Source organism: Rhopalosiphum padi, chromosome 3 (genome assembly GCF_020882245.1).
Source record: "Rhopalosiphum padi isolate XX-2018 chromosome 3, ASM2088224v1, whole genome shotgun sequence".
NCBI lineage: Eukaryota > Metazoa > Arthropoda > Insecta > Hemiptera > Aphididae > Rhopalosiphum > Rhopalosiphum padi.
Window position 1 is genome coordinate 27019864 of NC_083599.1, and position 27038 is coordinate 27046901.

General features: G+C 25.5%; 1 protein-coding gene across 1 annotated transcript; it reads right to left on the reverse strand.

Moving 5' to 3' along the window:
* Positions 1 to 1359: 1359 nt before the first annotated feature.
* Positions 1360 to 23096, reverse strand: LOC132927463 (uncharacterized). The gene is made up of 3 exons (XM_060992003.1): positions 22682 to 23096; positions 19097 to 19327; positions 1360 to 3020 (listed from the first exon to the last, which is right to left on the reverse strand). The coding sequence occupies exons 1-3, from the start codon at positions 22779 to 22781 to the stop codon at positions 2899 to 2901; spliced, it is 453 nt and encodes a 150-aa protein (XP_060847986.1). The 5' UTR covers positions 22782 to 23096; the 3' UTR covers positions 1360 to 2898.
* Between the last annotated feature and the right edge of the window lie 3942 nt (positions 23097 to 27038).

The window sequence follows — 27038 nt, forward strand, 5'->3', positions numbered from 1 at the left end:
CATAACTTTGAACTCACTAATAAATAATAATTGTTATTTTTTGCAGGGTAGTGCACTCATTAAATGTTATTTCTTAAAGAACTACAAAACTATAACATTTGTAGAAAATTATTTAATTAATTATATTAATGATAAACCAATAAGGTTCATAAAATACCTAAATACCTAATACCTATCTATGATAAAATTATAGTTATAAAAGCTTAAAAATATGTTTTGATTTTAATAATAAACGGTCTTTAACTTAATTTCCGTGTTAGAAGTTTAGAACACACTATACCTAAAAAAAGTATATTGCATTTTTATAATTTTTAATTTACTGAAATAACTTTATTGATAATCGGCACCATTAATATCAATATAACATATTATATGATATTTATAACTCCATTGGACTTATCATGAGGGTATTTTTTTATAAGTTTTAGCTTTTATTCGCAAATATACGTCATGTACCTACAGAAAGGATGTTTAGATACAGATATTATTATTTTGATTAAATACATTTTAAAATAAGAATTGAATGAGAGTAATTGAAAGTAATTGTTCATATTATGAAAATAAAAAAACGAAAATTGAAAATATCTTACAATATGTATAATAATGAACTAAGTAATAAATGGGTTCAGGTTTGAAAGCAATATAAATAATTAAACAATAATAATAAAACACTTAAAATGTTTAAAAAAAAGGCAAAATAAGCATTTATTGACAAGCAATCTTAAATCTACTCTTCAAGAACACATTTTAATCCATATAAGTGACTTACCTAGTATAGGTACTTAAATAATCGCTAAATCACTTTTATCGATACGTCTAATAGTGATAAATGATAATACAGCATACCCATTAATAAAGGTAATTTTAAACATAGCATCAAAAATCGTCTTCGCAATTTTTTATCAATTTTTATCGCACATATTAATAAAATTATTGTGATCAAGTGATCAATTGGTTTAAAACACAAAAAAGAGAGAGAAAGCAACAAAGAAAAGCATTTATAGGTAAAAATTTAAAAATAGCATTTACCTATTATCTTTGAAAGTAAATGAAACACATTTTTAAAAAAGAATTATTTTTCTATTATTATCATCAAAAAAAAAGATCATTGCCTTTAAATCTGAACCCTAGTAATAACCAAATATATTATTAATCTAATAATTGATAAATAATATAACTATTATATAAAATTATAAACATTAGAAACTAAAATTAATTTCTTGAATAAATATTTTTAAGTTATAGGTAAATTAATATTATACCTAAAAATGTATAATATTTAAAAAAATCCGGTTAGGTAGGGTAAGTGCATAATCGGCATAATCGCCAATAGGTATAAAAATATAAAACTATATAATATTAAAAGTAAATTTGAATTATGCATAATACATAATTCATTGTTTATTTTTTTTTCAACTCAAAAATACAATATGAAAAATAAATGTGTTCAATAATAATAAATAACAAATTGATAACAAAAAAAAAAAAAAAACAGAAATAATTTTTACATCACTGAAACAGATTTTGCGTTCTCGGAAGTGCGCGAGTGGTAGGTATATTTTTTTTATTTCAAATAAAACTTATAATTTACTTATTTTTTATTTATTTATCAGACATAATATGTATATATAGATACATTAAATAAAAAAATATTACCTACTTAATGTGCTATTCTATTCAATATCTGGAATAATAACTAAAATGTGCTAAAATATATACTATATTATATAGTTTTATAGTATCTAATATAGCAAGAATAATAATAATAAAATATTCAACAGAAATATTATAAGTATTTTACATTTTCATTTATAGAAATCCCGGATAAATGTAACATTATCTAGGCATAATTAAAATCTAACTAAATATTTAATTTAGAATATTGTAAATAGTATATCTACAATACAATTATTCCCCAATATAAAATAAAAATTTATAAACTATAAAATTAAATTTTACTTTCAATCAAAATATAAATAACAATTATCGTTATTTTAAAATATATTCAACTAATTATTTTTTCTAGGTTAATATAGATCGTTAGTTTTATAACAAATAATTTATAATTCTAAAATTGTTAGTATCTGTAATGCACTAATGCATATTATAAAGTTCACAACTTATGATGTATTATAAATTGTGTTAAATTCTACCAAAATAATATAATATGTGTTGTGTAAAATTGTTGATGTAATAATATACTAAAATATATATATAATTCATAACATTATAATTTATTATCAAGGATGTTTGCAGAAACATGTTGAGGCCAAAAATATTTTAAAATATTAATGTATATAAATCATCAGTGTTTTGTAAAAATTATGTATACAGTATATCATAAACATTTTAAATCCAAAATTTTAGAATCAACATTTTCATTATAAAGGAAAATAATTATGTAAAAATTGCGTTGACTAATGCAAAAGTATAGGTATCCCATACCCCCGCTATTATCTATAAGTGAAAATGTAGGGTAAAAATGAAAAAGTTTGAATTTTGTGATGGAAAAAATATCCCGTATGTTGTACCTCTAGGTATCATTAAACATAAAAATGACATTATTAAGGATACTCAAATACCTACAATTCAAAAAAAAATACAATCAAGTACTTATATACAAATATACTCATTTGAATATTATAATTTATAAATATAGTAAGTTATGATAATACTAATACCAATTATTAACTATAAAATCTATAAGATGTACAACTATTTTATATTGAAGATTTAAAATATAAAGACTATTGGTTCTTAACATCAATGTAGTTTTTAATTTTTACCATTTATTAAACATATTTAAAAATTGTACTCGTAAAAAATTGATTTGTTTGTTGATTGATTTAGTTTAACAATATATATATATATCTGTAACAATGTATAGTTATAATTAGTTTACTTTTTATGCGCGAGGAACTGATTACAACAACAAGCAGTGATCAGACGGTGTTCTCGGCAAGTATTTGAGTGAAGAAAACTACAATCCGCGAATTGGCATTCATTTGGTAAATCTGTATCTGTAAAAAAAAAGAAGAAAATAATGTATAATTTTTATACGTACGGGTCTATAATTTATTGATAGTAAGTACTAAGAAATATAATCTATTTCAATTTTCAATCTTCGGATAGGTAGGTATACATAATAAAATAGGTATAAACTGTACAGTTAATATTTGACACACATGTTTAGTACAAATATTTAATTTGTAGATCAAAAAATTATTTAGTTCAAACCCGGTTTAATTATGTTATTATGGTTTACATGACCTCTGTTCAATAATTCCAATGAAAAAAAAAGACAAATATAAATTTGAGAAAGTTTAAAACATATTAGTCTTTAATCTTCATAATGAAATGATAAGCATTTTACAAAAAAAGAACCATAATATTATTGTTAACCTTCAAAAAATAATAATATAGGCATTAAGAAATAATGAAAAATGTATAATAGTATAATCTATGTATTAAGTAGAAATGTTAAAAACGAAAAAGTTCTAAGTTAATTAATAGCAAATTTCGATTTTGGTAGTTAATTCTTAAAGACTAAAGTCACCTTGATTGTCTATATAGTTTGACATTGGCACGTGTCATAAGTCCAATGACGTCATTTCATAACTGACCTGGACAATATTCCAAAATTGACTTCTATATATATTGACTATTCTTAGGTCAGTATGAACAAGATATTTTTTAGTAAAATACCTTTCTTATCTAAAAGTTTTTGCTGTACATTTAATTAGCTAACTCATTATTATATAAGTTCAACCTCAATAATAACTATTTTTAGATTTTTAGATATATATTGAGTACCTATTTTAAATTTAAATTAATATTGTTATAACATTATTAATTATACCACTAAAAATAATTTCAAACTAAAATATATTACAATTATGAATTTATAACATTTATTTTCTACAGCAAAAGTTATATTTTTAAGTTTGTCCCATTTTGTACTTAAGTTTTTCAGATCATGATATATTTATTAATTATTAGGTAGTTTATTTTATATATAAAATATTATATATGCGAAATATATTTTAATGGTATTAAGGATTTATCTATAACAGAATAAAATGTATTTTTAGATTACGTCTAATACAAAACTTAATAATAATAAAAATAATACACTTGAATCCCTTATGTATTATACAGTTTTAGTTTTAGAATAATTATTTAATTACCAATAAAATTTGATTCATTATGATAAAAAAATCTACAGTTTTTTTTAGGAAAGAACGTTCTTAGAATTTAACTGTTTTACACGTTTTACTTTCTCGAGTACGAGATAAATATGTTTTCGTCATAGTCATTCCAAAGTATATATTATAATTTATGAGTAGGTCTTATATACCATAATAATATTATTAAACCGTAAGAAAAATGTATAGTGCATAACAATGAGCTTAAGTCATCGATTATCTGACTTACTCTACTTACAGTTATGATTTAAGATAAATAATATAGTATAAAGGTACTTTTCAATGTGGATAGACTATATAAATGTATAATATTATATACACACTGCTATGTATAAAGGTGATTATACAAGTAATGTGCTTGTAATTATAATAATTATTTAAATCGATATCTATAATATTATAAGCCACATGTTACCGGAACACGTTCAAATAATCAATTGAACTTTCTGTCGAATTTGACAACAGATAATAATAATCGTATAAAGCAACAACCGTCTCGACGTGCCATTTTTGATAGAACAGTGTATAGGGTGATAATTTAAATTCATTATGACCTTGTTGAAAACTATTATACTTATTCAATAACATTTAATTATATTTGTATGTTTATAATTTTTCGACAACATATTATATTTTTAATATCATATTCCAACCCAAAATGGCAACATGTATAATATATGTGTAAAAGTATACAATAATTTAGAATTTAGATGAACAGTAGACAAATATTTTGCTGGTTATCCCATCACTCGGCTGATCTACATCTTCAATAATTACTTATGAGTTGTAAGTCATAATTAACTAATTACTCGTTCAAATCGATTATTATACATCAAAATTCTCAGAAATTTGATCTATTTTGGAAAAGGAATCTAGAAATGTACATCATCGTTAAAATAAGTAAAACGTCCTAAAAAAAAAAAATTCAAAATCGTCATTATTTTTCGAATTGATGAAAAAAGGATTCTTTTTATTCAGTATACGTTGTGTCGTAGAATATAGATACGATTCGTGTGACCACGTTGGTTTATCGTTGCAGATTGCGTAGTAATATAAAATATGTCCGCGAGTTTTTTTGTCTGTTTTGAGTGTGCACTTGAGCGACAAACATCACGTACAAGTGTTATGTACGTCGGCACACGCGTAAACATATACTTGGCATATATTATTATTATTGTACTTGTATAGTAAATAGCAGGGAGACAATTTCGGGGAATGGGAAATATAGATGCACACGTCGTGGGTACCCGCAGTCTGTTATATATAATGAATATTATGCGTATGCCTATTGCCTAACCTAACCAGACGACGCACAATATAAACGACCTACCGGACTGGTAACTGAGTTGTACGTGTAACGCACATTACGTTACACGCTTAACGTCATTTTCCGAATTCCGTTGAACTGTCCACGAGGGGGAAGATATTATATTAATATATTATCATTGTTATTATTAATGTGATATAATATTACACAAGTGCATAAAACTTTAAAATATAATAGGTACGTGGAACGGCCTGAACTTGATTTTATGATTTTCTTTCCTATCCACGATGCTTGCTAACATAAAATTCTTTATGATACATTGATACGTTATTATTTCGTTGAGACGATACTCGGTGGTAGTATACTACATGTATTTTTTTTTTTACCAAATACAAACGGGAAGTCTAGAAAAATTTATTTTTGCTATGCTTAGGTACCTATTATAGGTATATACTATTAAACTCGTACTAACTAAGATATTAACCTTTAATTTCCTAGTCAACTACTCAATAATAGGTAGGTATGTACAGAAGTTATAAAGCCTTAAATACGTCGGATATACTCGTATACTGTAAATACACTAACTCTCGGTGGTAAACTGGTGAAACAGAAAAACGTGGCAATGATATTTAGGGGAAGCACACTAGCACTAACACGAATATAATGCTATATACAACAGCAACAGCAACAGGTTTCAAATTAGTAATATAATTTTAAAATATCGTGGAAGACCCACTCGTGGAATTGTATTAACATTTTTAGTCACTTGAGATAATTCTCTATATAGTTGAATTAATTTATTATTATTTAATATAATATATTATGATCGAGCGATTGCAACTCTTACTTCGTACTATAGCCTATATAGGTACGAAATCGTCGAAATCCATTAAAAACAATTTCATTGAAATACACCTTTAGTATGTTATTGGTATAAACTATGAATAGAAAACTACACACTCGATACATAATAATGTTAATATATACTCTTCTCACTTTGGGTGCATAAATGATGATGGATTTGATAAATCACATAATAAACTAAATATATAATACTACATACTACATAGGTAATAAAATGTTATATTAATATGATGTAGGTAACTTGAACAAGTGCGTAACGTCGTTTGTCCGGAAGGCATTGTTTATCGCGGCCGAATGCTGACGATGATATTACTATTTTTATCGTTGGCCGTGAGAACCGTTACAATATGCAGTGGCAGTTACTCAGCGGTAGGTATATATTATTATTGCAAGCTATGCGCAATATAAGTATAATACCACATACAATATACGTATACCTATGTATTTGAGATACAATTGGATCGTGTGTTCACAGCTATGTTTTCTGTCGTGTAGTGTGTTTTTCATTATTTTCTGATTTGGAATTGTTATCATAAGGGTATAATCATTCACCACAATCTGCCGAGAGTTGGACTATGTTTATCTATGAGGACACGATACGACAAACGACGTACCTGAAAAGCCCAATGAGGCTCTGAGAGTCCAAGAGCCGACATCAATATTTTACTTTACCCAACCATACTTGTTATTAAATATTTATACACCAACAAATATAGAACATTTTTAAAATAAATTATGAATTTGTACATATTTTTTAGGAGAAATTGAAATTATTACACGCCTAGAATATTATTTTACATTTACAGTATGGAAAAAATGCAACGTTTTATTTCGTAGATATCAATAATATAATAATTAATAATTTCATATCTGGTAAAATCAACTTACTACTATTAGCTAGTCCTGTCTAAAATACATTTTAACGTTCCTAAGTCGTCAGTGAAATATTGCGTTCAGTTTTTCACTGTGATACTATATCCAGTATTCACTACAAACTACGGAAAATGAACTTATAAGGCACATATTGTCCATTCCCAATATTGATCATTACTTCAAATTTTAAATTGTATTGTGAAATTGCACATATCACTAGTAGGTATACTTAGTGTTTGAAGTATGAAATATTTCAAATGAAATGTTTCATATTGAAATATTTCTCAAAAACGTGAAACATTGAAATTTTTTCTAATAAAATATTAGTGATGGTTGTTTTTCAATTATTAATTATATAATCTAAAAGTTTTATGTAAAATCATAGATATTTATGGAATGAGTACCGTGGTTGGTATATTTATAATATATTGGGTCTTATTTTTGACTATTTATAGCATTATAGCGAAACTTGGTTTTATTCCCAGGAAATCACTTATTGTCGACGACGTTGACAAACAATGTAGCATGTATATTATGACTAAAAATAAGTATAATATTTATTATATTGTTATTGGCGGTCAATGCTTTATTATCGTAATCTAAACGTTGTATTTGATTTATCATAAATTGTAATATCAATTATAATAATATATTATATTATTTTTATGTACATATAAATAATTTATTAATTCCATATAAGCTATAACCTATAAGAAAATGTATTACACTAAACTGACTGAACTATATTCCTATTAAAAATTTGGCTACATGGCATACCATATTTATATTTATATATTTAAATAAATAAATGATACATTGATAAGTAATCATGCTATATTAATATAGACTATAGAGAACTACAGTGCACTAATATAAAAATTCAATATAAATTTATAATATTGAATTATTATGTTTTTTGTTTGTTTTTTTTTTGTCAATAAAAAGATTAAAGAATATTGAATATCATTTTAAATGTATAAAGTATAATACCAAAGAAATCCATCACTAATGAGTAGTTAGTGATTGTTTTTCCTAATATTATAAAATTGTAAAAGTAAGTTATGAAAATTATTCGTAAAAATAAAACTTATTTAAAAAAAATGTATTACATATATTATAATATTGAAATATTTCACAATTTTAAATTTCATGAAATTTTTAAACACTAGGTATACTATCTAAATATTCTTAAATTAGTAATTATGTTTTATTATTATAATTATTATACTATCGTGACAAATTAAATGCCAGTGGATTTACTCCATCTTAAACACTGTTAAATATAAAATCAGCATATTTTTAACGCACTCATTTAGGTAGTTTTGTATAAATGTCTAAGTTTAAATTACAGGTCTTCGATTTTATTCAATTATAATAACTATTTTATTTTCTGTAACCAATGGCAATTCTATACAAGCAAAAAAAAATCGATTTTCGTGAACCAATCCTTGTGTGACCTGTGAGCTTGAGACCCTCTCTTTTAAATGTAAAATTTAAAAATTTAACTTTGAGGTGCATGTCCTCGGGTAAAGGATTACCTTGTATCGAATTTCAGAACTACGAGTGCAATAGACTTGACTACAAATCGCATACACACACGCGCGCGCACATCATTCCCTTTTATTAATAATTTAATATTAATAAGTGTACTTATATGAATACTACTTGTGATAAAATATGTTCCCCGGGTTACATAAAAATAAATTAATGCTTCTTATATTAGAAAATAATACATTTTTTAACATTTTTTATAAAGACATAAAATTCTTGTTATTCAATTAAGTCGTAAACGTCGATTGTACTTAAATATTTGGTTAATTTTATTTTTTCTAAAAAGAGTCATTTTGGTACTTTTTTTGTATGCCTCCTGAAAAACTCATCTGCTGAGTGCCTAACCCTGCAAGCGCATATCTTCTGCATACCCATGTCTAAATTGTTCATTGGGTTAAGTTCGCGTTTACTATTAATTAAATAAATAATAAATAATTTTTACACTTCTAAAATATTTTCTCCGGCTTTTTGCGGCGTCCGGCGAAATTGACAATAATTCGTCGCAGGGAAATGCAAAAACGACTATCGTATACGTATTATTATTGTATTGCCGCGCGTCGGTATCGCCGGCGGACCGACCTGCAGTAACGGAGGGGATTTTCGTAGAACCGCCCGCCCGCGAAAGTGCCAGCAAAACCGGACGACGACCGTCGGCGAAAATTTCGGCCGTCCGGCGACAAGCAATAACAATTTAACATATTTTACTACGTATATTAAGCATAGTGATATTGTTATTAATTAATGTACGCGATTGGGCGGCGCCGATCTCGGGACAAGTTCGAACAGCCAAACGGGTTTTTCGGGTAACAGTGTGGTAAAAACCGTCGTCCGTCTCCTCCACGAGGACGCCGTCGGTCCGGGACACACGTGCGTGGTCGCGATCCTCCTCCGCCCGCCACCGCGCGCCCGATGACTGCGAGACAGACGATAATGCACGGCGGGAAACCCGAACGAACCCTACGCGACGGTATTTCGTCTTGACGCGTGTCGGGACAACGCGACGACGACGGCACGCCGGACCGACAGCGTCAATGGGCGGTGGCCGTGACGGCGCGCGTAACCTTGACCCGGCTCGCACCCAAGTCTCCTGTTCGCCGCCGACGCCGCCGAAGGGGGACAGACGACGCGGAAGACGAGACGCGTAATATATATATTATATATATATATATACAATATACATATTATATGATAATATTGTATTATTACACCAAATGGTGGATGGTATAATACAATTATTTAATGTCATTATATGAGCGCGCCCGAAAAGGTGTCGTCGCCCCTGTTGTTGTTGTTGTTGTTGTTTTGGTCGTCTGAACGGTGCGTGCAGTAGACTGTGACTTAGGTCCGTCTGTCCTATTACGATATTATTGTTTATTTTATAACTATGTATTATAATATTTACGAAACCCATTTAACGCACAAGAACCAATTTTTTTTTGGGGGGGCTCTAACTAGTTTATTGTCTGGTAAACGATTTTTTTTTTTAAATGACTTGATGGGCAAAATACGTTTTTTATTATATCTGCAGTACATTATTCATATTTATTTTTTTTTTCGTGAAACTGTTCTGCAGCGAGTAACGGTGCATAATAATGTTGTTACCATCGATCGTCTCTGCAAAATGTAATATATTATAATTTATAATATTTCCTTTTATATACGCGTATGAATTTCATCTTTCGTATGAAAATGTTTAATCATCATCAATGTAATAGTATTTATAACACTGTATAACCACTAACAAGTGATTGATTTGGGGGGCGTAGTGGGACGGAGTACCCCCAACTAATTTTTCAAAAATTTTAGCGTATCTTTACTAGTATGTTTAAGTTTAAAGGGAACGCAAGGACGCTTCATCATTCTGCATTTTTCTCAAAATGCGCAAGATACTATCATAATTTATCTTATGGGTTTTTAAAATTATAATACCTATTTAATATATTGTGAGTAATTACTGTTATAATTATTCACTAAAATTTATTATAAATTATCATAGATTTAAAAATTATTATTTTTTTAATTTAATTTCATTATTATCATTGTTATTTAATATAATGCAACTATTGTATCTACTGGTCTACCCACTAATAGATTTATACCAAGCGGCAAGCAGCTATGTAAAATCTTGGATAATAAGTGGCGTATGAGTGGCGGAAGAAATTTGTTATCCAAAAAGGATAAAACCAGGAAATAAAACCAACATAATACTAATAATAATTTATGGAACTATTTAAATATAAATAGGTAGTTAAAAAATGGATATTTTTTATTTATTTACTTTTATTATCCTTTTTGAGTTTATTATTATTTATAAGTTTATAACTATAATATATATAATAAGTATACAGTAATTACATATGTTTTATATTAACTTGTAACTTTTTTTATTTTTCAAATTGATTATTTATAAATATTTGTATATGATTTAAAGAGGGGTATAAAGGGGTGTGGGGGGCATAACCACCACGGTCCAATAACGTTTAAAAAGTTAAAAACAAAATTATAAAAAAAACATATTATACAAGTATATCATCAATCTATAATCTATACTCTATAGTTATAGACACGTGTAGTTACTAGTTAGTTAATAATATGTATATATTATTTATACTATGGTATATTATATTATTATGAATATTATAACTTAGCTCCCCCCCCCCAACAAAATATCTAGTGCCGCCTTAGTTTGTACCAAAGCGATATAAAATGTTAGGTAACATTTTTTGAGAAAAACAAAGACATACTTCGTCGAATTCGAAGTTATTTTTAATATTGATATCTCCAGTGACATATTTACAGGGTAAAAGAGCCTACCAGGTTTGAACACCTATTTAAATTCATCACAGACATGTTAAATTTTCTATTTTTATATGATAAATAGAGGTAAAAAATGTTATTATATTTATGTGAAAGCTATAATTAATAATATTATTAATATTTCAATGAAGTATTTTTTATAGATACCTAAATATAGTATTCATACTCAGAATCGTGTTAACGCATACTCCATAGGCACTGTAGGTACTGTGCCTAAGGCCAACAAACAAATGGGGCCCGTACAATTTTCAATAATAATCTAGTGTAATTGAAAAAATTATTTTATTGATACAAAAATGTATATTTATAATTTATGTATTATGTATACATTTAATGAGAATAAAAATAATACGTGTGTTAGATAGTAATAATATATTTTTACTTTCAATGCTCAGAAGCAAGGGGTTTTTCAATGAAGACTAATATTTTGGAATATTTTTCATCGTATAGATTTGATTAAATATTAAAAATAGTAATAGTCATAATTTTTAATCTAGATATAATTAGTAGGTATAATAAATTACTTTCTACCGAAATCTTTTCACTTTTCGTGCAACGGTCAGAAAATTTGAAAGTTTACATGTTTCCTTAGCTTTACAGAACACAAGTATAATAAAACTTAATTTGCTTAATTTTTAATTTTTGATAATAAGGAAACATATATTCTCGAATAAATATTAATATAATTTCAAATAATTGGTTACCTCCTATACATTTATGAGTTCGATTCATAACTTGATGATAAAACTTCCATGTTTAAAGTAAAATTTTTCATTGTTCATATTTTTACGAGTATTATATAAGTAAAACTAAGATGGATATAAAAACATACAAGACGGAGTATGAAAAAAATAAAAAAAAGACCTATTTCTTAGAAAACAATCTGGATCAATTGTATACGTCTATAAAACCCTTAATCGTGACTGTTTCAAATAAAAAACATTTAACTTCTATACATAAAATTGACAATCTTGACATTTTAAGTAAAAATTAATTAAATATTACTACAAAGAAACTTCGGAATGCGAGGGTGAAGGGTTTTCAGTATTGAAACGTGTAAAAAATTTGCAAAGGTCAATTCTTACACAATACAAATTATTGTTCTTATCGTTGCTGTCAATAGAACATGAAATGAATACCGACGAAATAATAGATAATATTGTATTCACATTTAATTTGTGGAAAAAAAGAATTTTTAATAATATTTTATATAATATAATTTAAATTATTATTATTTTTCATATTATATATTTTATAACATTTTTATTAAATACACACTATTAATGTTGAATAAATAAAAATAATTTTATTAGATTATTTTAAATTCTTAGGTACAATACGTGTACCAGATAATTTATAATATAATTTCTCCATATTGTGGAGAAAGTGCTTAGGGTCCCCAATTGACTTAACCCGGGCCGGTTCATACCTAATAAAATAGTTTATATATTATAGTATATATTAATATAACGATGCGATATAACAATAATTATGATAGAAAATAGAAATAATAATAATACCTATTATATGACATGATTATAATATATTTTTTGTTTTTAATAGATTGAATTTTGAATTATTGATGTTTAAGTTTTCTATTATAGAGTTTATACTTAAAACATGTTAGTTGAAATAGTGTGAAAAGCCTGAAAAATAATCTCAACCCAACTAAAAATAAAAATATTTATCTTTCTCCTTCTCCTTATTAAGAATAATAATAATAAATAAAAAGATTTAATATGATCGTATAAAATAAAACAAAATTATATAATATCAATGGAGTATAAAATATTAATATCGATAATTTAAAGAAAATATATGACTTTTAACTTTAAATAGACTCTTCAAATTGATAAATTTCATAAAAAATAAAATGTTTTTTTTTTGAGGCGACAAACAAATTGAGACATAAATAACTTCTATAGAACGACGCCATGCGAATGGTTATCTGATTTTATTTAGCTTACGTTTTCGCGAGAGTTTTACAATTCCGTCATGAATCGTACATCAAATTTTCTATAAAAAATAGTACAGCATAATATAAGAATGTACCTACATACATATTATAATTGGCACGCGTGCAGAAAGAGAATGATAATAAGTGATAACATTTAGTAGCATATAATATTTTATCGTCGTATATTATGTTACAAGCGCGCAGAAATCTATTTTTTTATAATCGCGTGTACCTACCTATTCAAAGAAATCGGTTGTCCAAAATCGAGGTTCATGTTTTAAATATTAGTTTTTTTTTGTTTTAAATGAGCATTTTACACGCGCAATATATATAGATATCGACGATATCGTGATGCTTTGTGTATGAATAAAATGTATATAATGCAAGTTGTACCCACACGCGCCATGTAATATGCGCGGCATTCCATACGTATAATATGCACACCATGTCACCATAAAATAATATTCGTTTAACAATATTATTATTACTTAATAATATATTTGTTTTGTACACAGATTGCCGGGTAGGATTAGAAATACAATGCACAAAAAATATAATACATAATATGTATACTGTATACATACACATCTGTCAACTATATTTAAACGTAAAGGCTGTTGACACGTATGATTTTCGAAAATCCATCGTCGTTTTACCAATAATAATCAGCATTATCATGATCAGTTTGTATCCAGCTTTAGGTATATCATACGAATAATAACAAAATATGTTCTATTTATTCGTATAATATATTACACATGTGATGGCGTACAAGACAATCAATTTGGATCGATGTACCACACACAATAATTATTTTATGGTCTACTGTAAATATTTAATATCATTTCAGTAATTTCATTTCATAGGTTAGAAATTTTAAAAAGTTCAGTTAAATAGTTTAAATGCATTTTTAACTACCTATCTAATTAAATACTGTTTTTTCTAGTGCTACTATTTTAAAACAGTAATAGATTTTAATTAATCGTATTTTTAAAGAACTAGAACAATTTAAAAATGTTTATTGTTTCTATAACGTCGATTTAAAAAAAAGAAGTAATGAAGTAAGTCATAGTAGTCATTAATAATAATATTTTTTTTTATATTTATTGCTGTTAAATTGTTACTTGTTATATTATAATGTAATTTTTCAAGTCATAGTCATATATTATATTAATAAATATGTAGGCACAATTTATTAAAAATTTAAAAAAAATATAGGTAGTAGGTACCTAATTAATATTATTTATAATATTATTCAATCTTCAATAATGTTTGTTATATTTTTATATATATTCACATTGTATACAACAGTAATAACAATAATATTAGTATAATAGTATGTATATGTTTATATAGTATACTCGTATGATAAATTAACTTCATACACGTTGGATTAACTAAATAGACAATTGGATAAATGCGTGTTGTAAGTATCTGTAATCTGTAATAAAGAATAGTAAAAAAGGTAAAATACAATTTTATTCTAAAAGTGATATTTATTATATCTTATTATATTTCTGATCATACTATATTTTATACTTGTTGCTGTTAATTTTTTTTAGTTTTATTAATTATTATTTGCAAACTTTATAAAAAAAAAATTATTGTAAATAATAAGAATGGCAAAAAAATTTGTGATAAATTATATAGATACATTTTTACTTAAATGAGTTAAATGAAAAAAGTATCTTTAAAACACGATTTAAAATTATTGAAATAAAAATGCTAAATTATGTTACAAATATATTATTTTAAAATATGTACAGTAGGGTGCAGTAGGATTACGAAAGGAAATAATATATTTATTGACAGATTATAGACCTATATTAAAGCCTTGAGGTTGGACCATTTAGTTTAGATGACCGAAAAAAATACCGATAAAATATAAGAATACTTATAGACAGAAAAAAATATGTCATCACTTTCGAGTACTGATTTAAATTTATAGTTTTAATAAATAAAATAACTTATTTTTAGTTGCATCATAGTAATTGAAACAATTATAATAGTATATAAATGTCTTCCTAACCTACATATTCACGTCTATTGATCGTTAAAATTTAAACTATAATAATATTTAAAGCTATAGTTTTATTCATAATTAAATGATTTAAAAGGACATATATTTCTATTACACAATATAAATAAACAAAACTCAAATTTAGTTTACTTTGATATTTTTGTATAGCAACGTCTAGAATTCTGAAAAGGGAAGTACTAGATTTTTTTTTAAAACAATTTAAAGATAAATTTTACTACTAATAATTTAATTATGAATATAATATGTCATGTAGGTATTTATGATATAAATAAATTAAAAATATATAATTCATCCAAAGGCTCTTGGTGGCATAGGCGTAAATTGAGGGGACTTAGGGGGGCTTAACCGCCTATTTTTTTTAAAGTTTTTCAAGAAATTTAAGTTGATTTATTAGAGAAAAATTATAATAAATAATCAGGATATCCGATAGATATGTATTATGTGAACATTTAAGCTTCATGTATGAATTTTGTATTGTAAATATCTACAATAAAATTAAAATGATTGAGCTATACGTTAATATTTTATAACGACAACGATAAAAAGTTATGTATTATATAATATCTTAAATAAAATAATTTTGAAGTTTTTATATACATTTAATATAATAAATGTTACAATAAAATTGTAATTTATATGTAGGGGTGCGGGGGAGGCGAAGCCCTCCGTGTGCCTGTTCTATGTTTATATTTTTAACCCCTTATATAACATGGCAAATTTACGCCTACGTTTGGTGGCCTTAACCCCTTCCTGTATCCATGTCTGCGATTACTTGGTATAAAACGTTAGAAAAGAATGATATTTTATACATAACATTTTCATAGATAATATTTCACGTAGAAAAAATAATTTAGAGTTCTGAACAATCTATTTTAACTATTTATTAGTGAGCAAGTGTACTAGTTATTGATAGAACATGTTATACAATGACGATTAGTATTTGAACGTGGTTGCATTTGTCTGATGTATTTGCTTTTGCTTATATATTATATTTATTTCTAAGTTATAAGATAATATATTTATAATTACCTAATGATACAACTATTTTGTTATCCCATTTTATGATAAATATGATTGCAATAGTAGTATAGTACGTAATTCACCGAGTTTTTCATAAAAAAAACTGAGAAAGTCACTCTGCTATATTATAGTATGTTTTGAATATATATATATTATAAGTAAATTAATAAGTCACTGTAATGAGTGTGTTCAATTTGAATTCAATAATAATAATCATACCATACGAAAAACAATTCTAAACGGAGACGGTATGTCAACTGTCGGTATCTATTTCTAAGAACGTTTTATAATTTACATAAGTATATCAATTTACTTATATTATTACAATTACTATTTTTTTTTATTTGTAAATAGTAATATGGTAGACTAGACTAGTTTTAACAGAAAAATAGCATAAATTATAAAACAATACATAACTATAATATTAAACCTATCATATATTATTGTTATTAATATAAGTCAATACCGACGTACAGTAGAATAATGTAATAATATAAAAATACTTTAAAACTAGTCATACATTTTAAAAACAAATTTCGTATATAAAATAATAATATATCTAATGGTTAAAAGTTTCAACCCTTAAGTTTAATGTTTTTGAATAATAACAAAATAAATAAAAACGTTAGAGCAAAAATTGCTATTTTACATTTTTATATTTAAATAATTTCAAACTTTATAAATTTAATTTGTAACTGTGTAAATTTGATATTTTTAAATCACTATAAAGGAAATAAAAGAAGAATATTATAATATTACTACATTTTCAAATTAATAAGATATTAAAATTAAAAATTTTATGACCTATTTACTACCAAATAATTTGAAAATTTTCACGATATCGACAATATTCATCAAAATTTGAACTTTAAAGTACCTAAATAAAATAAAAAAATTAACCATGTACTTTTTTATTTTTTATTTTTGCAATAAGAATTTATTAGAACTATCGTATTTAAACTTAAAATTTCAAGCATTTTTAACACAAATACATAAATATTATCAAGCACAGAACGAACAAAATTACAATAGTTCAAATATCGAAAGAATCGAGATTATAACTTGTCCACAAAACGCATGAAATTTTGGTAAAAATATTAAGTCTTTACAATTATTTGTTTTTAAATTATAACAAAAATACAAAATTAATTATGTAATAAACTGAAGTTTCGTAAATATTCCAGTTTTTCATAATTTAATTTAAATAAATATTTGTTTTTAACGGTTATTTTAAAAATTACTGGGAATTTGCTTGATTTGACTCCTCAATTTACATTAACTAGATAATATTTTCTGCCAGACACCGTCACCACCCTCAAATATTCAAGAATGAAGAATTTCTTCTGATATAGAAAATAAAGTGTCTTCGCGCAATCAAACATAAAAAAAAATCATCACTTAGCTCAGAAATAAAAATTAATAAATTAAAAATCAAGATATTTTAACTTAAAATTTTAATTTTGTAACTGTTTCACGAATTTGTGATCAACTGATATTAGAACGGCAAATTAATAATATAAAAAGAGTATTAATAATAAGTGCATACCTTTAAGAGAATGTAAAACTATCTGATTTCTTTACATTCCGTGTTTAATAACTTTTTTATTTTTCATACACAACTCAAGATAAAACAAAATACATTTATCATTATTAATATATTTTTGTCGGATTACTAATTAAAACACAGATTTCATGTGACTTGATAAAGTTACTGTATTGGCAACTAGGTAGGTACTTACGTTTTATTTTAATTACATCATAACTACTCATTTAGTGGTAAGTCTACACGATACAGCTATAAAGGTATAAAATATAAATAAGATTAGGCAATACATAATATTATATTAGATTTAAAGAGATTCGATTCAAACCGTAACCAAGGAGTTCGATATAGGCAATATCCTATGTGTGTGTGGGCACTACGTAATAAATATAATCATTAGTGATATTATAAAATGTCTACATTTTATATGCATACAAATATTAACTTTTTTTTTTAAAAGTATTAACTTTTTACCAATAATTGTAAATAATAACTTATTTATCTGGTGAAATTTCTGAAGGCATATTTTAATTCTTTGTCACAAAATTTACTTGAAAAAATGAAAACGACTTTCTTACATTTAAATATTAAGTTATTTTTAACTACTTCAATATTAATAACGTTTACTGGTCCTCAAGTAAGTTTCATGACAAATTCAAATATATTTACACCTTTTCGGAGGTTATATCCGAATGCTAGGATAGTTGGTACAACTAAGTTAGGACTATTTTGATGGACAATACAGTTGGGATCGAATGTTCTTAATACCTACTTCGTTATAAAATGTTTATAATTACTAGTTCGATTTTTATAATACATTAATTCACGAAGGTACGCACCATACATAATAGTAATAATAGTATAATACGTGCGCGTATACCAACATATCTTTACTTGTACGGTTAATATTGCACCCAAAGTTCAAAGATCTGATAAGTCATAAGCTCTGTTTACTTACCTTGCGGATCCAAGCAACAACAGGCGTCGTGCAATAATTTATCGGAGCAGTAACTGTATACACTAGAATCGCAAAACGGGCAGCCGTTGGGTCGTCGTTTCATGTTTAATCTGCCGTTTTCCGGTGGTGCATCATTCGGATCATCGTTATTCTCTCCTGCATCCGATACTTCAGGTGCTATTTCAGTTTCAACCGATTGGACTTCTTCTGCTTTGTTCGGCAATTTTTTATCTAACGAAAAAATACGGTTTTAATTTAACTTAGTGGGTAAAAAAGATTCCCATGATTCCTTTAATTATTAATTTATAATAACATCAATTAAATATTAATTATGCTTTATTTTATAAACGCAATAATTTACATTAAAATATTTTCTATCGGCAACACCACTTTAAGACATAATTATATTAATCATTTTAATAAAAGTAATAGGTAGTCATGTTATATTATAAGTAAACACTAAACATGTACAATTATTATTATTTTAAAATCACAACTTTTGATCCAATCGAATTTCCCAAGTATTATTTTTTTGTATTTTCTCGCATTCAAGTTATATAAATAATATAATGATAATATTAATTCAAATAATCTTATTACGTTAAATTATAAAGTTAATATTTAAAAAATTACATGGGATTAACCACTATTCAATTATAAATAAATTTCTTAGAATCATAATTTAAATAAACAATACAAATTGATAAAGCTCGGTTTAATTATAATATTAAAAAAAAAATATTAGATGTATAAACATTCCTAATAAGTAATAAGTTAAGTTATATCACATAACAAACAAGCTAAGTGCTACTGATGGGTGGCTTCTTATTCACGTAACCCTATAATGTTTTGTTACCCTAATCTCACATATACTTATTGTGCTTAATTGTATAGATTGTGTATTTCTTGTAAAAAATAAAAAAAAATAAAAAAGATGTATAAACATAGTAAATACCAAATAAAAGTCACAATTTATAATTCAATAAATTTTATAATGTGCATGTTATATTTTCTTAAAATAAAATATACACTGTGTCTTAAAAAATTAAAAGTTTTAACTTAATTAATTTAATACATTCATTATTTCAGAATATACCTTTGTTGTTTTTGTGGTATTTTATTAGTATTTAATACTTTAAATGTTATATTTCTTCGTACATTCAAAATTATTCTATAGTAATTAATCAAAGACAACTATGTAAGCCTAAAGGATTTTTCAAACATAATAGATTATATTTTATTATAAAATTCAATAATTACTTTCTAGTTAGTATTTAATTATATAGGTAAACAATAAGTGGTCTAGACGTCTAGCATAGTATTTTCTACGATGTTAACTTTAATAAAATATATAGATGCCTATTCAATGATTCATAGGTTTTACAAGTTGCCTATAACATAATGTAAGTTTGAACATATATATACAGCCTGTATGAAATATATTACAACTTGTATTGCTATAGCAATGTAACTAGAATTTATTCAGAGTATTTAAGTAGGTAATTACTAATTCCACTGATAGAATTAATTTTATAATTTATTTGAAATTTCGTCGATTGCCTGAAGTACAATAATTTGTTTGCAACGCTTACGTGAGTGTAAGCTAAGTTGCATATATAACTCCCCGTAATATTATATCATTATTCGTTTTTATATTATAAATTGATTAATGGATGATCTATTTTAATTCCGTTTATTATTCTGTATGAAATAATTTTCCAACCGAATAACTTAAACCATTTTAAGTCTATATAGTTCTTAAATATTCATAATTATTTTATCATATTTTTCATTTTATTTATGATTTAGGTCACATTATTGAGCAATGCATTGATATTAATGGACATCAAAGAATAGAAATATATATTAATATTATAGTATATACTATATACCAATATATATTTTATTCATGATACGTTTAACTAAGATCGAATTTATGTAATTATTCAATGATTTATTTACTTGGCGTCACGACCTGATTTAGTCTATTAAAAAACTGACACAATGAGCACTCGCAGCTGACTAGTTGCAGCTTTCTTTTTATAGTATCATATCAACGTTTATTAAATATGAAAATTTTCAAAGATGATCATATTATACACTTATATACATGTTTTTTTTGTTTTCTTGTATAATTATATGATATTTTATACATTTTATGACATTTTATTTGTATAGGTACAAAAATAAGCTTTGAAAGTTAGTTTTGTATATATTATAATTGTTTTAAATACAAAACTTAAAATAAATAACCCAGAATTTATAGCTTATTCCTAGTTCTAATATGTATAAAAAGTGTACCTACTCGCTATACAATATATATATATATAATTACTATATATTTTTAGTTAGTGTGTAGTTTAGTTTTTAATATTATATTAAGGTCAAATAGATTCTTTTAATTTGAATTTAAAAAACGGGTATGGACGTTTGCCAAAATGTTAGTTTAATTTATTCAAATTATGACCCTAAGAAGTAAATATATATTAATCACTTCAAAAATTTGTACAATATACAACTTTCACCACAGTAACAAATTATTTTTTGTATCTTGTACCTATGCTATTTATAGACATAAATTTGTCTAAATAAAAACATTTCAACCAAACTTTAAAATGTTAAAGTTTTATTACCATTTTAATTATTAGGTATTTTATTTCTTATAAATTACAATATAATTTATTTTTATTTTACATTAAGTTAAACACAATCTGTATTTTTTATCACAATAAATATATATGATGATAGAAAAAATTATACATGCATTATTTGATTAAGAAATTGCCCATTAGTGATTCTTTATTAATTATATGATTTGATATAATAATAATATGTTGATTATTAAGAACTTGATAATAGTAAATAATTTTCTAAAATTATAAATATGCATTAATTGACACAAACATTATAAAAAAAAAAAAAAAAATACTATTTTAAGATTTTTTATTATTACTAATATTAAGTTTTAAATATTTGATTATTAAACATACATTGTTTAATATTATAACTAAAATGTTTTAAAAATAAATACAATTTATCAACGACAAATTGTCAAAACGTTAAACAAACTTTAAAATAATAATCACTCGTAATTTGTTTATGTTGTATAATATTCGTATCATTTATTATATATAAAATATATACTAATGTTCATAATGATCATTAAATTATTAAATAATAGTTAAGCAAATAACTGTATTAGTTTTAGAATAAACAATGTGATTTCTTTACAGCACTCTGAATATAATTGAATAATTTTTAATTAGGGCCATGGCCCTACCTTGCCCCTCCCTGGCGCCACCACTGATAGTGAAAAACTCAATTATGTTAAGTATAAATTGTAAGTTTATTTATACGTTATACCTATTATGCTTTAACCAAATTTAATAAAATTATAATAAATATTCAAAAACTATAATTATAATAATTTGAATGTATATCATTTATTCGTCGATCTAATTACATTATTTGAAATTTATTTATTAATGTTATGTAATAAAATAACTATAATAATATAATATCCGTTATAGTTTATATAGGTATATGTTGATTTGTAGATAGATACCTACTACGACTTTTTCTTACTTTGATGAAGACCCGGAGACCTCGTCGATGTAAAATCGATACAAATGTACACAATATTGACCACCAATAACAATTTTACCAATTTTCGATTGTTTGCCATCGCAAGTAGTAGGTAACCTAACTTGCAGTAATAAACGAGTTCACAAATTTAGCTTAACAATAGTTATTTGTACGAAAATAGACCGACATTTGATCGAATACGACTCGTTTTTAAACTGAAAATTTAACGAAACAAAAAATTTTCAAAAAGAAAAGGAAGAACTTTACAAATTCACTGAGTCAAACTGATAATTTCTTAGGTATACATGCACTTTTTGTGTTATTTTAATATATTATAAAAATGATATAGACCGTCGCTGCGCGTTTAATAATTTTGTTATAATATTAGTATATACCTTATGGCTTATACAGTCAGTTAAACCGACTCTGTTAATCAACACACTGAATGGAAGTTACCGGTTTTCTTTCAGAGATCCTGCTTTTTCCCACTAACATAATATTATGCGGCCGATTTAATTAAGACGAAACACTTTCATTCCGTCTATATCGGTGGCAATGTTTCCGGAACTGACAGACTAGTGGGGTTTATGCAGTGTTCCGGTTCAGCTGAGTTCAGCACACCATGTAACAGGTAGAAAAAAAAATCCAGTAATATAAAATGACGGAAATTCGTTGAAAAACAAACGTAACAATACACCGCCGTTATTATTATGCCACGAACCGCATTTATTAACTCTAAAACAATCAATATTTACCGATTTACCAATATCATAATAATTAAAATGTGTATAACGATGATGGTCGTTTTTTCTACGGGGTAAAATCGTTGGTTTTAAATCGAAAATGTCAAAAAAAAAATTGTCTAGTGTATACCTATTTATAATACAATTTTGGTGACAAAAAAATTGTTTAAAGTATGTACTATTAAGTGTTTTGGATACATATAGGCTATAACTTATAAGTACAACTTTACTATTATATTAAACTCGTATAAACAATTGACTATTTTTAAACTTTCGTTTATAATTATATAGGTACCTACTATGTATATTCTAATTTTATAATAGCTATAACTTATTTTAACTAATCGTGAAATATTCCCCTACTCTTGAATACTATTTAAACGTTACCGCGGATCAGATCAATTTCTCTTCAATTTGAAATGGTTGAATAAGATTTACCTATAAATTTTTTTTGTCGAAATTATATAGAACCATAAATTAATTTCCTATACATAGTGAAGCCTGTTACTGCAGACTATATTATACTAGTTTAACTAGTTTGATAAAAGTATTAATATTTCAAATTATATAGATATATTAACTATAAAAAACATGATTGATTTTTTTCTCGATATTTTTGGCTTTAGTTTATTATAGGCTAATATATAATATATATATATATATATATAAATATATAAGAATATTTTTGTTACAAAGACACAAAGCGCGTGTTTAATTAAATTAATCCAAATTAGAGAACCTTTTTTTTTAATTGTTATGACTTTATGAGTTATAGCATTAGCATGATACAAGGATGTATATAATGGATAAATTACACATAAATCAATAAATTAAGAGCAAAAGTAATTTATAGATGCTTGATATTACTATTTTTTTGCACTTAATCGAACAAAATTATGTCTCAGAATCTTCTTTGATATAATAACTATTAAGTATTATTAGTATTATATTTACTGTTATAGAATAATAAATTACAGGCAGAGTTGGGCAGTATCTTTGATACAAACATCTTAAAGATATATATCTTCAACGCAGTTATTTAATTTCATATTGTATCTCTATTCTCCATAAGAACTGGGCATTATTGAGGATTTTGTATCGTAATGTAGGTACCTATATTTTTAGTATGGAGCGTTTCAGAAATTAATTTAACAACTTTTATTGAGAGGATGTCAGAGTCAGTACAATATTTGTTTTATCTCAGACCTTCGTGTATACATTGACAAAACGCATACATACCTAAAATCGTTTTTTATGATTTATCTTAAAGTAAAATAATATTAGGTATTTATGGTGGGAGGGTAGACACATTTCGTTAGGTATTTTTTTGTTATTAAACTTTTTTTTAAATAAATATAATTAATAAAATTATAAATAAAATGATTTTTCTTGAAAAAATTTGGTTCATGTGATTTGCTTGGACCAGAGATATAAAACAAAATATGACACCTTAATATATCCTCTTAAGGAATAATAATATTTAATATTTATATACACATATATTATTTTATAATAAAAAAAAAAATTTAAGTCTATTCCATATGATTCGTATACTTAATAAGTATTTATTAAATCGAAAGGCATAACGCAGGGGTGGATCCAGACCAAGATAACAGGGGAGGGGCGATTTTTAAAGGGCACACATTCATTTTGATAAAGTATTTATTTAGGTAGGTACACACATAATATATTACTTTCCACAGTCTCTACAGAACAAAAAAAATATTTTTCTTAATAATAGTAATAAAAAAATATATCACTATAATTTTGTTACCCTTGAAGTATAATTACGTCAAAAACTAAAATCAGGGACTTCAAACTATTTTTTTTTTTTGAGAGAGAGAACGGGGGGGGGGCGATCGCCCCGATCACCCCCTCCCCTGGATCCGCCACTGGCATAACAACGTTTATGTTTTCACTTGCCAAGTTACTTGAGAGTTGAGGTATCCCATCTACTGTAGGAAACTAATATTACTCAACCTGTGTATCTTTAACACATGCAATATGCAAATCGAATCGAGACTATTGCTTATTAGATATCTGTGTGACTGTGTCTATGTATTATATAGTCCACCGTTTGCGTGACTGATGAGTGGTTAATCAAATATCACTATATCAGCCATCATATACTGTACATAAGTAGTATTGTATAGCTACCACAATATTACTATATAGGTAACTATAGGTAGTCAGAAAAATACCCATGGAAAAAATCAAAAAAAATAAACACGGTCTGGTAATTTTCCCCCACTATTTAGCCGACGGAAAAGAAACCACGGATATAAAAGTCCACGCGAGCGCAATATAACTATTTTAAAATATAATATTTAGATAAATGATAAATAATAAAAATAAAATATTTAAAAATAGCATTTTTATTACCTACCCAACTATTGATAAATATTTTGAAATGTTGACTGGTTAGAGGTACCTTATAGTACCTACTACTATTATGTATTAGTCATAAAGTTATACGTCAATACGCCTATACCTACAATATACCTTTCAATAAATTTCATTTTTTAATACCCAATTATTTATTACAATTATTATCATTTTTGATTCTGAGCAGAACAATATGTTTATTATAATTTGTACATTTTTTTTTGTATGATGCTTTTATTCTGTTGATTTTTCAGTATTTCAAGTACCTCTAATTTATTGTATTAAGTATTATGATAACAAATTTCCATGTTATAAGTTATACACAAATCCTAATTTCAACGAACCCTTATATTCGAATAGATAACAACTAAATGCAATTAAATGCACATAAATTACGTACTATAGGTACATTCGCATAAAAAGTTTTGGAAAAAAGTTCAAAAAGTTGTTTTTGATTATGGAGAGAGCTAGAAAAACATTTCCACAATAATATCCCACACACTATTTTGTGAATTCCATAAAAAAATCGTACTAGTTTATACAGATTTCATACAAAATATTTATGAAAATAATTTTTTTAATCTTTAGGATTAAAAGAGTTGGGGAAACGTATGTGATTTTACATAAATATTCCAGTTTAAAATAATAAAAAGTAAAAGAATATACATAAATCACATTATACCTATTATATAAAATCATGAATGTAACGTTTGTTAAGTTTTTATCGTTAACAATGCGCCAATGCTTAACCAAACATCTATTGATCTATTTAAATATTACTAAATAGTGGGTACCTCGTACCTATTAGAATAATTTTATCTCATAACCGGGAAATGTAGATATTTAAATTCAAATATGCAAATACTTTTAACATTAATAAAATGCTTAAAATGTAAGCTAAGGTCTAAAAAATTGTTGAAACAATATTTACAAGTTTCAAAGATTTTAAAATAAATACTGAGCTTTATGCAACATAATATAATATAATATAATATATAGATATATAGACTATAGTAAATAGTAATTATAGTATATATAATATTAAATTATTATTGCCTAATATTAGGTGTGTAGTGGCCAGTGGGTTAGTAAACAGATTCGACGTTACAGTATACAGGAGACCTTACTAGTTAATTTTGTTATTGGACGATGGTACAACTATCCAATACCCATTGATGATAATTCGCGATCGAGTGATAGTCTTATCAATAATTTAAGGCTATGTTCAA

What these genes read in the sequence shown, in the direction of transcription:
- LOC132927463 (XM_060992003.1), bottom strand. Translation starts at nt 22,781, where the DNA reads ATGGCAAACAATCGAAAATTGGTAAAATTGTTATTGGTGGTCAATATT. An exon ending in GTCTCCGGGTCTTCATCAAA is followed by an intron (nt 19,328 to 22,681) that starts GTAAGAAAAAGT and finishes TTTTTTCGTTAG; the next exon opens with ATAAAAAATTGCCGAACAAA. An exon ending in TTGTTGCTTGGATCCGCAAG is followed by an intron (nt 3,021 to 19,096) that starts GTAAGTAAACAG and finishes TTTTTTTTACAG; the next exon opens with ATACAGATTTACCAAATGAA.